General features: G+C 40.4%; 2 protein-coding genes across 5 annotated transcripts in view; one reads left to right on the top strand and one right to left on the bottom strand.

Annotated features, from left to right (window-relative positions):
• ENTHD1 (ENTH domain containing 1) overlaps positions 1-8,884 on the bottom strand; it is a 120,053-nt gene extending 111,169 nt beyond the window's left edge. The window contains exons 1-2 of the mRNA XM_019515156.1: positions 7,373-8,884; positions 3,696-3,905 (exon numbers count right to left, since the gene is read on the bottom strand). Coding sequence (XP_019370701.1) covers positions 3,696-3,905; positions 7,373-7,721 — 559 coding nt within the window. The 5' untranslated portion in view covers positions 7,722-8,884. The remainder of the gene's footprint in view (positions 1-3,695; positions 3,906-7,372) is intronic.
• Positions 8,885-10,843: 1,959 nt separating this feature from the next.
• The window catches only part of GRAP2 (GRB2-related adaptor protein 2), a 70,847-nt gene continuing 66,323 nt past the window's right edge, over positions 10,844-15,367 (top strand). For 2 of the 4 annotated variants that reach the window (XM_019515153.1, XM_019515152.1), the window contains exons 1-2: positions 10,844-11,214; positions 13,338-13,415. In XM_019515153.1, coding sequence (XP_019370698.1) covers positions 11,156-11,214; positions 13,338-13,415 — 137 coding nt within the window. In that variant the 5' untranslated portion in view covers positions 10,844-11,155. Of the gene's footprint in view, positions 11,215-11,769; positions 13,258-13,337; positions 13,416-15,367 lie in introns of those variants that run through there. The other 2 variants (XM_019515155.1, XM_019515154.1) reach the window with 2 other exon arrangements.

Raw genomic sequence — 15,367 nt, 5'->3', positions numbered from 1 at the left:
AACAGAGGGACTGTAAAACCTAGATTTTTAAATTGAAAAACTAGGCCTTAATTTATATGATTAGATGTACTCCTCTACTACAATCTATATATCATCCTGACTGCTCTTTTTTTTCTTTTATTTGATTTACAATAAACTAGCTGTTAAGGCAGACTTAACAACCCTTAAAACACTCATTTCTCAGGTGTCATCCACTTCAGAACTGCGCAGTGTTCTAAGGGTTTGGGAGATGGATCAGCTGGAATTATTTGCACGGAGAGTTAGAAGGGTTCCTGGAAAATGAAGTGGACTGTGTCTTCTGTCTGATGGCAGGGGGGAATGAAAACTCAGCAGTTGCAAGGTGGGAGGTGTAAGAAAAATGTTTGTTTTCTGTTCCTCTGTATAATTTACGAAGAACGAGTGGTGCTCTGAGTGGTATTAAAACCCTATCAGCTAAAAATTTATTAGACTGAGATTCCAGCCCCTAATGCCATGGTAATCAGATAGTATATCACATATGGTATGTAAACATCAAGCCCATTTTGAAAGACCTTACAAAGGTCTAAGTACAACATGACTGCCAACTGTTGACCAAGCACTGAAGCAGACATAAGAATGGACTCCCTCTCTGCAACCCAAAAGCTGAACTTCCAGTGCATGTAAGACCTAAAAGTTACTACAGAGCAGGCATGTCTACACATGTAGTTATGCACACCTAAACTTAACGCGCCATTGTTTAAGGTGGATTTAGGCAATTTAGGTAAATGTCTACACATAGGCATGCTAATGTGCATTAAGGCATTTTAAATTTAAGTTGGCATAGCTAAATCACATCAGTGTACATGTAGCCATGCTAATGCGCATTAACATGGTGTGTGTCCATTGACACACACCACGTTAATATTAAGCATCTACATATGGACTAATGCAACTTAGCTATGCCAATTTAAATTTGGTACTTGCTTTAAGCAGGTATCAAATTTAGGTGGGATTAGCCTAAAATCACCATTTTTAAGGCGCATTAAGGGCACGTGTGTGGACATGCGCTCTTAATGCAACTTAAAAATACCAGTTTTAGGCTAATCCCACTTAAAATGGTCACGTGTAGACAAGCCCAGCAAGGGCTAGCACTGAGACTATTTACAGTAAATTGTATCAGGTGAGCCATATTGGAACACACCTACAGGTGGTGATATAATCCACTGTCTTGGAAGTTATTCTTTACATGGATGCCACATCTAACTTTGTTCCCATGCTGCCCAGGAGCCGTAGCATCTCAGGTTTTCCTTTGATGTGCCTGGACAGCATAAAATCTTGTATATTAAATGGACTGCATATAAAATGCAAGAATATCAAAAAAACATAGGGCAGAGCAAAAAGTGCAGCAGCAAACTAAATATTGTACATCTCTTGAGCCTGGTTCGTTGTTTAGACTGTATGTCAGCTTGAATATTCCTGCTACATAACATTTAATTCTATACTTGGCATCTACAACTCACAAACACAAGCAAAAAAACCCCATTTGGATAAACACTTTTTTCTGATATTAAAGCATATCCTCAGTTCAGATGAAATATACAGCATTTTGAGGAGTGTTTGAGCAGAATTTACTCCTGGCAGTATCAATTATTCACCAGTTCTACTCTATTTTTATTCTAGATTTTAAATGTTATGTAGAATTATTTACTCGTGAATGGAGAGCGTTCATGTGTTTGTTTCCCCTAATGTATGATGTATAAAAAAGTAGTAGTCAAACCACTGAAAATAACTGTACCTGTAGGCTATCTCTCACTGGCCTAAAGCCTTCTTGGTTTAGTTCACACCAGGCTATGGTCACCTTATTTGGAAGTTATCTTATAGTTGATACCACGTGACAGTGGTCCTAAAAAGAATGAACAGTCTGAAAACTTGAGAGGTTTTTTATTTGTCATCTAAATATCCTAAAATCAATTTCCTCCTTTTTCATGTGTATGCTGTACTGTTTGGGTGAATTTGAGGGGGTTCTCACTAAATGACAGCTGTCTAGATTCAAGTTTAGTGCCACACAAGTGGTGTGCTGCCACTCTTCTCTACCACTGCACGGAACACTGATCTACACTGCAGCTCTGTTCTAGTTGTGCTCTATTTACCTTGATTTTGCCAATGCAGTAGAATCTTAACTACTGCCCCATTTCTGTTTCAGTCCTAAAATCCCTAACATATTTTGCCAGGGTTCCATAATGCTGACTTGTAACAATTCTTGCTATTGCAGTCCTAGTATCCTCCACACACATCTGCTATGGCCCCTTAATTCTGACCCACAGGAGCTCTTCTTTCTTCAGGTAATAACGCCTTGTTACATATTACACTGTGAGCTACAAGGATGTTGATGGGTGTTATTGTTTCACCGTCACTTTGGGCAGCCCCTGGAGCTCTTCACCCCTGGATTGTCTGTCTGCACATTAACATCTTAAAGTGGTGTCAAGTGCTCTCAAAGTTATGCCACTCCAGGACAGGAGGATTATCTCTGATCTGCACTACCCAGCTCCTGTTCCATTAAGGTGTGGCGACTCCCCACAAAAGTGCCACCCAAGCTGAAGTCTCAGGATCTCTCACACCCCTGCCCATGGAGCAGGGATAGAAGCCTGTCCCAGCTCACCCCAGCTCTCCAGTGGCAACTCACAGCTACAGCTCCTAGTTCTGCCTCGCTTACCAGGCCTCTAGTGGCAAATCACAGCTGTGCAGGTGGGAGACAGTCAGAGAAGGTGTATAGACTAAAGGTTTGACTGCTCCAAACTCCAAGCTAGCACTAATACTGATCAACATTTGTGCAGCTCACGGAATAAGATTTAACACGACCCTTAGAGCTAGCTCAGGTTTGAAGCAGTCACACCTCAGGCCAGCAGGGGCCTGGAGGACTAAAAGGTAAGAATCCCCTCTCTTCACTCCCATTCTGGGCTTCCCCTCTGTCCCACCAGCACCCCCGGGGCAGCAGAGGTCAGGCCAACAGGCATTCAGCCCTTCCCCTGCCTGCTTCCCCAGGAGAGTCAAAAGTAAATGGGTGGGCAGGGGCAGTGAGTGGGGATCTGGGGTGCTGGAGAGAGCAGGGAGGGGATGGGGGAGGAGGCAGTGGGTCCAATCCGGGCCAGTGAGGTGGGGCAGAGGCATTTACACTAAGGTATAGCCTCAAATGGCTACACCTTAGTGTAATCCTGCCCTGGAGCGGCATAACTATGCTGTATAACAAGCGCTTAAAACTAGTTTCAGGTGTCAATGTTAATATGTAGGCAATCCAGGGGTTAAGAGCTCCAGAAACTGGCCAAAATTACCCTGCAACAGGGCCCTGGGACTCCTATGCACTTTTACCAAATCACTTTAACTTCGATCATTCATACGCTCTGCTATTTCAGTTTTGAGTAAAGACTCTCAATCAAACCAAGCTTTGTTAAAAACTGTGACACTTATCTGGAAAGGAGATATATTTACTGGGAAATAGGTTAAAATACCCCACCATTTGAGAACTAATTTTATTTGAAATTGGTAAATGAAAAGTACTGGAATGAATGCATCACTTTGCTCCTTCATGCTTTGCCTCATCACCCTTTTTTTTCTTAAGTTCTTCATCTTTCCTTATGGTATACTTTTTCACATTGTTTTGATAATGCAAAGTCCCACCTGTACTAATGTCTAAAGCTTTTGACACATATGTATTTAGAGTTTAAGGCTGAGCTCTTTACCTTGAGCATTTTCTGAACCAGGAGGCTCTGATATGGGCTCAGAGACAGACATTGTTGGTGAATAGTCCTTGGTGGTAGCATCCTCAGGAACGAGCATTGCCTGGGAGGTGCGACGCCTAGTCCTCCGTGCTACTTCACGTTCATCATGCAGCAATTGTTCATCTGTTAACAAGGCAATGAGTTGCTTGGATTTTTCCCTCACGTGATAACCTGTTAAAGAAATTAGGCCCAGTGTGAGAAACATTTGGTAAACCTATGGAGAATTAACTATCTAAAACTGTCCTGAGGTACAGTTGAATGTCACACACCTCAGCAACTACAAAATATGCAAAGTACCTGAGAATGCTTAATTGGTTTATAACCATAGGACAATGACCCAGGAAATAAAAGCATTGTCTTTTACTAGACTTAACTTTTCTTCAGCTACTTAAAAATTGAAACTGCCTGTGTAGTTACTGAAGATTATTTTTAGGGAGTGATCTTTGAAAAGTTTCTTTTCCTTTTTACTTTCTACCTTTGCAGAAAGATAGCAAACTGTTCTCTTAACTTTTCCTTTGGTGAGAGAGATTGGAAGAAGATTTCTTCCCTACCTCTTTTGAGACAAGGAGAACATTGAGGTACTCCATGTTGCTACCAGGCCTTACAACCTATAAACTGCAATCCTCCTGTACAGCAGTGCAAAACAGTGACATTAGAGCACACTTCTGGCACAAATGCATAGTGTTCTTCCATTAAAATGTGGATTTGGTTGTATGTAGTGTCAACATGAGTTATGATGAAAAAGACAGATGCTAAATCATGTTTCTTCTTCAGCATCTGAAAAAAATTATCCAGCTCCAAAATGCCAAGAATTAAAGATCTCTCTCCCAAGAGAATTTGGTTCTTCTGTTAAATGATTTTGTCTAGACAGAAAAAGAACCATGCTTTATGAAATTCTTTTAAATATGTACTGTGTTTAGAGTTTGTGCATGTTTGTATAAATATCTCTAAATTACCAGGAATAATGGAATGAATGCAACAAAGGTGGTTGCTCTGCTTAGGAGAGGCACAAACCTGAATTTATTTGGAAGCTGTTACAGTGATGAAACTGAAAGCACTTCCTGTCCAAAAAAATAAACACACTTAGAGCTGGCATCCTGTTACAGCTTTACTAAAGCCTAAGTGTCACGATGTTCCTTCTGATACTGACAGATACTGTAGAAATGGGAGAGCAGAAGAATATTTCTTCTTAATCTTTAGTGTGAGCAGAGACCTTAACATATGTACCTGAATACCTATAATAGCAGGTGAGAGACAATGGTGGAGGTCTGTCCATATCTTCTCTGCTTGTGTTTCAAGATCTATTTTACACAGACGTATACATTTAAGAATTCAGTGTTAGGATGCATTACTGTATTTATATCACTATTCCTTTTATTTATTCATTGATAACTATTTCAAACTGGAGAGTCCAGGCACGGCAAACTGATTTTTGCATAAGCCTGTTAGGTTTCGGTCTATAGGTTGACCTACATACTACCACAAAGTTAAGAGAGTCACTGAAATCCTAAATGGTTGAGGGACAGTTCCAGTTTTTATAAGTCTGAGCTTGTGACCCTCAGCTTCTTGTAGGATGATGAAATGGTCTTGAATGTACTTAATTTCATATTAGTGTAAGGTGAAGCACATCATTATTCACTGCAGCAACATCATTACATGAAAATTGAACTATAGCAGTGTCATGATGTACTGTCATGATGTGATTATTTTGTTCTGTGGGACAGATACAAATAGTTAGCATCACAAAGTCAGTAGGAGATGCATTAAGCTTGTATCAGCTGGAATTTACTTTCACATGCATCACATAGGGACATGAATTGTCCGATGTGACAGGCCTATCACCACCAATAATTCATTTAATTTATTATGGCAAGGTGTATGTCTGGTTGGGTCTGAAGGCCAACAAACAAGTAACTTCATCTACCAGCTCATGCAGATCCCAACAGTACTACATTCTTACTAATAATTTAATTTTGTGTTTGAAGTTCAGCTTCTAGCAGTTTATCTCCTCTTTCTCATTTTCTTTCACTTATGCTTAAAAATATAATGGTCCATTTCAGCAAAATTAACTGCAATTTCATGGATCACTACAGCAAGAATAAGTTTTGTACATAACGTTATAATCCATGTATTTATTCCCCAGAATGCAAAGTTACTTGATGAGGAATTCCATGTCCTATGTAAATAATCCTCATTCCAATTAAGACCTAAGTCATTTTAGGGTGGGATTTCCACATCCTGATTTTAGCTCTCATATAATACACACATACATACACATGCACATGCACACACATATTAACGGCTGATTAGACTCATTTTCTTTAAATAAAACTCCCAGATCCTTTACCAGTTTCATCCTTTGCAGTAGACTAGAATTGGCTTTAGGATAGAGTCTTCATAAAAGGTACCAGATGGAAAATCCTCTATTTATGTCCAGAATAGGTGTTATGCACAGGGGCAGAACAAAATTCCTAAACTGGGTCGCAGGTGTATCATCAATAATGCCCTAAAGAACCAGTGCTAGAGCTGAATGATAGATTCACTTACTATGGCCTCTGTTCAGTCCATGATCTCTCTGTACAGATCACCAGCGAGTGGACCAACTGGTATGAAACTAGGTGGCTGTTTTGTAATATGGACACTTTCCTACTCTGCACTGGAGTCTGACTTCCAACTCTTTTCCCAAAGGTCACTTCATAGATGTCATATGGTAAGAATTTATGGTCACAGGTTCCACTGACTAAAATGCTCCTATACTCCATTACCATTTTTCTAAGCCATCAAATTCCACTTTTCATCATTCCTGCGATGAGACAATGTATGTAAGTTCTGATGGGAAATGGTAAACGTCAAACCTTTACTTTTAAATATGAACAATTTCAGTGGAAACTGACCTGAATTCTCCACTGTAATAATGTCAAACCTAATTATATAGTTGTCACCATTATTTAGTGTATCAGTCACATTTTTTTACAGAGCTAAGTCCTGTGTTACTGGCCATGAGACCTATCAGTTTCAGAAACTACAGTGCCTATTCATGTTCAGCATTTGCCTCCCAGTTGTTGGACATTTGGCATGTTACTATGAGGCACTTAGAAGCAATATTAATTTATGTGGTCATATAAATCTATGACATGAGACTTCTGTACTCACACATGCTATTTCATGCACTTCATCTACAAATTCTCTTGAAAAGTCCTATGTTGAGTATTACAACTCACCCTATTTTAATGTATATTTTACAGCAACCAGAAAATATGGTTTCTGACTACTTATTTTCATCACACCATTTTTCAGAAATGCCAACTGCATGTAAATCTTCTATCAGTTCCAGCATTTCAGCTCACCCCACATTGTATTTAAACTTCTTTCACTAGTCCATAGACACATGAAGTGAAATCCTAGCTCCATCAGAGTCAATGGATCTAAGATTTTACCCTTGATTTTATTTGTTAGGAAGGTGCTTTTTATGCATACTTTTTTGCTGATATGATGGTAAATTGCTCCTCCTTATCCTCTTTCTAAATTTCTTAGGTGCAGCTATAATTACTTGCTATCTTTCCTTCAGCGATTAATTTAAGTAATCCCACCAGCACCTTCTTAACTTTAATTGACAGGACTTGTCAAGCCACCTTTACCTTGATCCTTTCCATCCTCATCTATATAATGAAAGTCCTTTAATGTTTGAATGTTAAAGAAGCCCTCTCGACAATGATGTATGACTTTCTTTGATCCATTCTTGATGAGATAATCCAAGAGTGTGAGGGATTTATACACATGCCTCCAGTTCTTTCCATGGTCATTCATCCTGTGCCATATCATGTTCATAATTTCCAGAAGAGAAACTGCATTGTACGTCAGGTCACTGATCTCTAACATTAGCGAACTAGAGGAGCCCCAAGGGTCATTAGAAGTTGCTTCCCTGACTTTTACCTCAGCATCAGAATATTTTTTTACCAGGTTCTTCATGTGCCTCCTGAATGCCATGGATATGATAAGTAGCAGTTCAGTTTATAAAGTTAATAAGAGATACCAGAGGGTTTCCGTGCTGCAGTCCCTGCCTGTGTGTTTTCAAGCTCCAGCTCAGTAAACCACCACAATTCTGCAAATAGGAAAGTATAAGGAAGACATGTTATTTATTACCCACTTAGTTTTGATGGTAAAGGAATAGGTTGATATAGTGTAGTTCTCAGTTTCACATCTACATAGGGCAGGTGGGACTGGGCGTGTTTGTTAGCAAACCCCCCAAAAATAAGGGGATGGAAAAGAATGTTTTTTCAATTACCTTATGGAGGTGATTAGCATGAAATGGAGGTCCTGAACAGATAAGGGAGACTGCATTATGGCAACAAAATAAAAAGATGAGATTGGTTCTACTCTTACCCTTGTCATGCCCATATCTTCTTGGTTACATCTCCCAGAATAAAATATGTACCCTGTTTTTGAAAGGCAAAATGAAGAGTAAAAAAATCTTTGTAGTAAGTAACTAAGTAGCAGCCACTAGGCAGCCAGATCTTCTCTGTGTTCTGCTCCCTGTGAGTTGTGTGCAGATTTTACTTTTATGTTTGCCCTGTAACTGGCAGAAACTGTTCTTACAGTATATATCACATATAATGCACATTTCAATTTCCAGCAGCTATTTTTTTGGAATAAAAAATGTATGTTGTACATGAGAAAATATAATAATTTACTAACTTTAGGCAAGCCACCTAACCTTTCTGTACTGTTTACTCATGTACATAATAATGGATGCAATCCTAGTAAAGTCCTTTGACTTCTATACATTAAAAATATATATTAGTGTTAAGACATCTAAAATGAGAAGGGACAGCAAATTTTATTAACCAGTAAGTTTAAATACACTTATACAATACTTTCTACTCTTAAACCAGGATTTCAGGTGTCTTGTATGATCTCTATAATAAGCATGTTTGAACACATATACAACAAGCAGTCTAAATTCAAATGCCAGATCCAGGCTTGAGCCAGTAAAAACTAGATTGCACTGCCAGTACAATATATGGAACTATGGAATAAGAAAGGATACGTCTCATGCTTGAGGACTTCTCCACTAAACTGTAAGAATATTGTTTCTATACTGATCAGCTTGGATCCATTAGTGTTGGCAGCTGGCGTACACAATGGGGGGGGCGGGGAGTGCATTTTAGTTGATGCAGTAATAGCATAAAAAGGGAATGCAGCCTCCAAATGATTTAAATAATGCTTGTGAATTGTCAATTCACAGTTTTAGAAGATGATTCTGTTCCCCTCCCTACTTTTCATTAGTTAGCAGTAGGGTGGGTTGGTCTTTGTACAATTCCTGACAGTCACCAGTGAAGGCTGCCTCAGTTGTGTATCAAATTGATTTCAAGCCCTGACAGGCACCCAGCCTATAATTGTATTTTGCAACTTCAAAAGACAAGATATTAAAATGTATAATAAATGTGTGTGTTTCCACCTTATTTCTCCCATCGACCAACACCCTTCTCCTTTCCGACCCCCATCACATTCCTGATTGGTTCATATGGGGTTTTTTAATACAAGGATAGACACAAATTTGAAGCAAAACACCAAAATGTTACTACCTTCATTTTTTAAATAAAGATGATAATTAACCTTTTTTAATCAAAGTGTGCACATCTTCAAGCACCTAAGATGGAAAATGTATTGGTTTAATTAAGATTTTTCAGAGAGAGAGATCACTGCAAGCACTAGGAACTGAGAGCAAAAGACAAATCTTTCTAAGGAGGGTGCTATCTGTTTTATAACTCCCTGACTATCTTTGTTGTTTGTACTTCAAATGGAGTCAATTTTTATCTGTCTCACTCCTGCAGAGAAAAAACTGATTTTATAATGTGTTTCAATGAAGCTATTACAAATTTTAATCATGAGATTTCTCTTTTGCCTTTGTGTATTTTTCTTTTTCTCTCTTGGTGCAGAGATGCACCATGACATTGGTTATATAGCATCACATATCGATCTGTTTCTTCGCAAGTCAATTAGATAACCCTGTTGGAATCATAACTAGCTTGAGCGGGACACTTAGCACCAGTGTCTTTTTTTTTCCTTGACTGGATCCTCCCTCATTCATCCTGAATTTCTTAGAACTAAAACTTTGATTTTGGTATCCATGACAAGCAAGAAAGGCATTCAGTACATTTTTTTTTAAAGGGTAATGTACTGATGTTGAAATGTACAAAAGTTCCAGCTTGAAGTTGCCTCTATGCCTAGCAGGCACATAAGTATTTACAGGCACAGCATAGGCAGTATCAGCATAGACCTCCCCCTAACTTTAAATGCCCCCAAATATTTTAGTTGTGCAAAATCATTATAATGCAATGTCATGGATTTCCAGAGGGATTAATTTGGGACAAGGCTACATAGGATGTTTGGATCTATATGATGATGTAGGTGTACTTGAGTCTGCCTCAATACAGGGAGTTGGACCAAGAGTTCTTTTGAAGTCCCTCTTAGCCATACATTTCTACAATGCAATTTTTGAAAATACTTGGACTAGCTTATTTATTTAGTACTCTGGGTCCATCTCTGAAAGAGTAGCATACCTAATGAAAATGATGGCACACTTAATGATTTGTAATTTAAATGCAGATCATTAACTTAAAATGTCCTCTTTGCCAAAGTTATTTCTCCCAAAAAACAAAAGCAATGATGTACATTAACACAGTTCATGTTAAGCTGAACCATAAAGCTGGAGAATTCATAGCTGAGTACCTAAAATTGGATGTAGCTGTGAATTTCCTGTCTTTTGTTTTGTTAGGTAATATCATAAATATAATGTCATGTAAATGAAGTTGTGGTTTGTATTTAGCCTATTGTTTTACTAAGCAAGAAATCAATATTTGATTCTCACATTCTGCTTCTCATTCCCTAAGCCAGCTATCTCTGTGGTTAGTGTTAGTACAGCTGTGCAAATAACTGGGGGTGGGCAGTGGGAGGGAGTTGTTTTCTTTTACTTACAGTATTGGGAAGAAATGCATTTAATTTAGCTCCAAACAAAATATTGTGACTTTTTGGCAAACCAACAAGTTGAAATGGTTTACTTTTGTGTCAAACAAAAAAATGTTTCGTTTGACCTGAAATTTTAAAAGCAGTTTAATTTTGAAGAGTTTTTTAGCTGGTTTTAAACTTCTCAAAATAACATCAAAGCAAATGTAAAAAATAAAAGGTTTTTATATTTTTTTTAAAAAAGACATTAAAATGAAATGTTTCCACTGTATGGAATCTTCAGGGGTGTTTTTTGATTGAAATAATCTGGCAAATTTGCTTCAAATGGGCAACTCTTTTTTGGCACAAAATGTTTCAGCTGAATAATCTGCCTGTCTTTTTTGTCACCATATCTGTACTACTTTGTGAGACGGACAAATAGAGCTGGTCCCTCCAGGTTGCAGCGTTGTGCCTTAATGTTAGCAACAACTGGAAGGGTAGGAAGAAGAGCAGATTTACCCCTCCCGGCTAGAAGGTAGGGCTGTGTGTGGCCAAGTTTCAAATGGTTGATGAGCCCTGAAATGTGATGAGCCATGTCAAGGAAGCCCCATCAAGAAAACAGCCCTGAAGCACAAGTGAAGCAGGATGACAAGAAATCCAGAGATCTGAGGATCCCTGGCTGAGAAATTCTGGTATTTCTGATTTTCGTCAAGCTTTTACCACGTGATGATTGGGGTAGCCATCACCATGCCACAGGGAAAGGGGTTGGAGAGGGAAAGGCAACAGCAGCAGAGGGTGATAAGCTTGTCCAAGTGGTAAAAGGGCAGGACCTTGCTGTACAGAGCATGACACCACTCCCGGGGAGGGGAAGGGAGGTGAGGGGGAAGGGAAGGACTGGACCTGCCAGTCCTTGGTAGCAGTTGATGTCTGGGCCCAGCAGCAGGATGAGGTGTGGCAAGGGGGGCAATCCTTGCTTGCCGCCTCCATGCACATAACAGCAAGGGCTCTGGGCAGGGTATCTGTGCTTCATGCCGCTCCCTGGCTGCTCCCTGGGCCAACTGCAGATGGGCACTGGTCAGCTGTGGGCGCACGGGGTCGCCTGCCCACACTCTCAGCCCATGCAGCACCTCCGGCTGGGGCCCTTGCTGCCAGGCTCAACTCCCTTTACCTGAGGGAACTGGAGTTGCCACGACTGTTGGGCATCATTTTCCTGCCTAAAATTCAAACTGCCATCAATCAGCTGCAAAGGCCCACCCCACTCTGTCTCCTCAGCCAATCAGAATGCTTGCTCTCTACCAGTTCCCCCCATTCAAATTAGCTGTCAATCATCTGTGCAAGTCCCACCTTCGCCTCCTGACTGAGAAGGCCTGGCTACACAGTGATGCCTTGCACCCTGAAAGCTTCTGTCAATCAATTGCCCAGACCCACCCCTTTTCTCTTTTCAGCCAATCAGAGTTCTAGCCCTCCTGTGCCTTGCCAACCACAGCAGACCTGCTGCCAGGGGCAGGTGGAGCCCTGTCCTGTTCATTCTCATGGCGAGGGACTGATAGCTGGGCTCTGGCAGGTGTTTCAATCTCAGTCAAACAAGAGGCAAAGAGGCCTCTGCTTTTATGGTTTTCCTTTTATTTTCATGGGGCTTTTTGCTTTTTGTTTTTTACTATCCATCATTTCACAACCTGAGCAAAAGAGAAATTCAGTAGTGACAAGCTACCACAGAACCAGCCTTGACCACTGTCAATCTCCAGCACCATCTCCTTTCCCTCGGTCCCCTCATCCAGGCCTCCAGGACAAGGCTACGCCCCAACCCCCCAGTGCCTGAACTGGATGCATCAATGAATGCATATGTTCCCCAATTAGACTGTGGCTTACAGGAAGTGAGCTCTTTGCACCCTATTGCCACGTGATTTACAGACCCATCGGCAAGCTGTGCTCATTTCAGAGTCTACTAAAATCCCTACTTTGTGGGGCTGATTCTTGTCTCATCCACCCCAGTGCAGAGTGGTTGCATGCTCTCTCTTGCAGAGACTTACACAGACACTCACATGTATTGTACATGGGTCAGGCCTGGGTATAGACTATTCCAAACTGAAGGAGAAATTTTGGCAGGAGACATCCCTGCAGATTAGCACATAGGCAATGCACTGCCATTTTGATGCCTTGTAGTATGAAAAGCACAGAGTTTCAAGACGGACACTTGGGATCTCATTCCTATATGTCAAACTGAATGATTATGTATGTTGCACAGCATATGGTCTCTACAACAGGTAGGACGTGGTCAGAGCCAGAGGAATGAGCATGTCATGGGGTATACATGGGACCTTGTTCAGTGCAACTAGAGCACAGAACTGCAGAACCTATTCTGAATGCGGGTTTAACCTTGGCAGTGAGCAAAGCAAAACCATGCTGTGCTAACTAAGCCCTACGCCCAACTCTCTGAGCTGCCGTGTCTGCTAGTTCCTGCGTGGTTTGTGGTTTGTATCCTGAGTGCATGATTGGCTGATCTTCACAAGGGAGCAGCGAGGGCGCTGTGGTGAAGGGTTTGTATAATCCTGAATGGCTCTACAAGCTTCTACCCTTGGTAAGTGCTTAAGCTGAAGGCAGGAACAGAATGGTTGTATTCATATGAAACACAGGTTTCTCAATATCATTTTGTTTCAGCTTAGATTCTGAAAAGTGTGGACTATTACAACCAGAAGCAAAGCAGAGACACTTTCTCAGACTTGCCTGTTCTCAGAGGTATGTGATGGATTCAATACTTGTTCCTTTAGCAAGATTCCTTTAATCGTTGACTGTATGGGTTCAAATCAGCCTGAAGCCCTCCGCACAGTTACATAAATTAGATCCCAGTTGCAGGGCCCAAGATTCACTGTGTGTTCTGCTTTGTCATCACTATATCGAACTCCCATCTCTGCTGTCTGTGGGATGGGAATGTGCGAAGTGCACAAGTATTTGTGGAGAGTATTACAAAAAATACTGGCATCAGATTTCTTGTTAATTGAAAAAAAAACTTGCACTTTCCTTCAGGCAAGGCTTTGATAGAAGGAAGATGTCCAAAATCCTGAAGTAATTAAAGTTACCCTGAGAGAGGTTGGTCAGCACAAAGCTTCGCATGCTTCACAACAGACTGAAGTGCATCCCAGCAGGGTAGGGTTCTTCAGTAGGCTAGATGTCTTCTTCAGCCATAAGTTTGGCATTGTCTTTTGAACTGGGTTTGACAACAGAGTTACTGTTGATACATGTGAAGTGCGTATGGGATTCTGGTTGAGTTCCTTTATCACAGAACCCTCATTACCATTGCCAGTACTGGCTATGCCAGTTAAGAAGGTAAGGCATGAATGGGCTATCAAAACTGAACCCCACTTTTAGCTCGTAATTGCTTTGTTTGTTAAATGCTTTCAAGATTTGAAATGCTATGAGTGCTACATACTGTATCATTTTGCACTGGAGTTCCTGTAAGGCAGATCTGAGGCAGAGTGGCAGCGTGAAGATTGCTTTCAAAGATTCTTACTGCTTCAGCCATGTTGTACCCAAACTGGGAGCAGTCGGAGGAATTCAGTCTTCAGAACTTAATTGAGCATCCTTCATCAGTAAAAACTTCACTAGATAAAAAAATCTCTAGGTGTTATTGGGGGCAACGATTTTACTATTTACATGTGTCTGCAAATGAAACTTTCTAAGAAGAATGGGGCATTCCTAAGGACAGGTAAATGGGTACCGTGTGGTGCATGTGAAACGGATCAGGGGCAAGGTGTGAAGAAAGCACATTATCATTATCCTTTATTAACATGCTGCCCCTGATAAGAAGTTGATCTCTTCCTTCTAAAGCAATCCTTGAAATTTCCTTTTACAGCTACTTTTATTTGCTTTTTCAGCTTTCTTAAATCCAGCCTTGGTAATCCCACCAAGTGGGTTTGGTCCAGAATAGATCTTTTTGTGTCTAGTACTAGCCATTATGTGTTGTTCCCATTTATTTAGGCAACAAAACAGGAAGGACTTGGGATAGATGAGCTTCAGGATTGGTAGGAGCTGTTCTTGGTTTGGTTTTGTTTAATCTAAATGTCTTCTATCTCTGGAAATAGTTCAATTTGAAGAAAAGCTACATCGCAAAATGACATTTGCCTCTCTGCCATTCAAAGTTTTGAGCATCTCTCAGTATCCAGGGCCTCATGTATTCATCTTGGTTGTATGTCTTGCTATCTTATCTTCTCCATTGAGGCAGTATTTCCTTTTCCTCAGCTGCTTTGTCTCATATTTGTCCTACTTTTAACTGTTAGCAATCTCTTTTGGCTTTATTGTTATTTCTTGTCAGTATAAAGATCATTTCTGTCCCCTAACTCCATTTTTCCCTTGACAGTGCTCGCATCCTTGCAATTTCCTTTCTGGTTTAGTGGCATGAGATTCACAGCCAAACTCTTAGTTTTTTTCACTTTGACCCCCAAATTCAGTCCCTGATATATGTAAAAAACAGAAGTTGGCCATGTGGCATAAACAGTGTCCAATGCATTGACATTCACAAAGCTTATTGATTAATCAGAATCAGTCTCAGCATTTTCCTCACATCCTCATTTACTGGCTTCTATCTAAACTGACAAGACTACGACAGAGTTGCACACCCCAATGTGGGGTGAAGAACTGGAGACCTGTCTTTGGACTGTGCAGAAAAAAGAAGCTGGGGGATAACCGTCAAT

Source organism: Gavialis gangeticus, unplaced genomic scaffold (genome assembly GCF_001723915.1).
Source record: "Gavialis gangeticus isolate Ggan-Ray unplaced genomic scaffold, GavGan_comp1, whole genome shotgun sequence".
Taxonomy (NCBI): domain Eukaryota; kingdom Metazoa; phylum Chordata; order Crocodylia; family Gavialidae; genus Gavialis; species Gavialis gangeticus.
The sequence above is the reverse complement of the archived record's forward strand: the minus strand, read 5'-3'. Positions and strand labels throughout refer to the sequence as shown.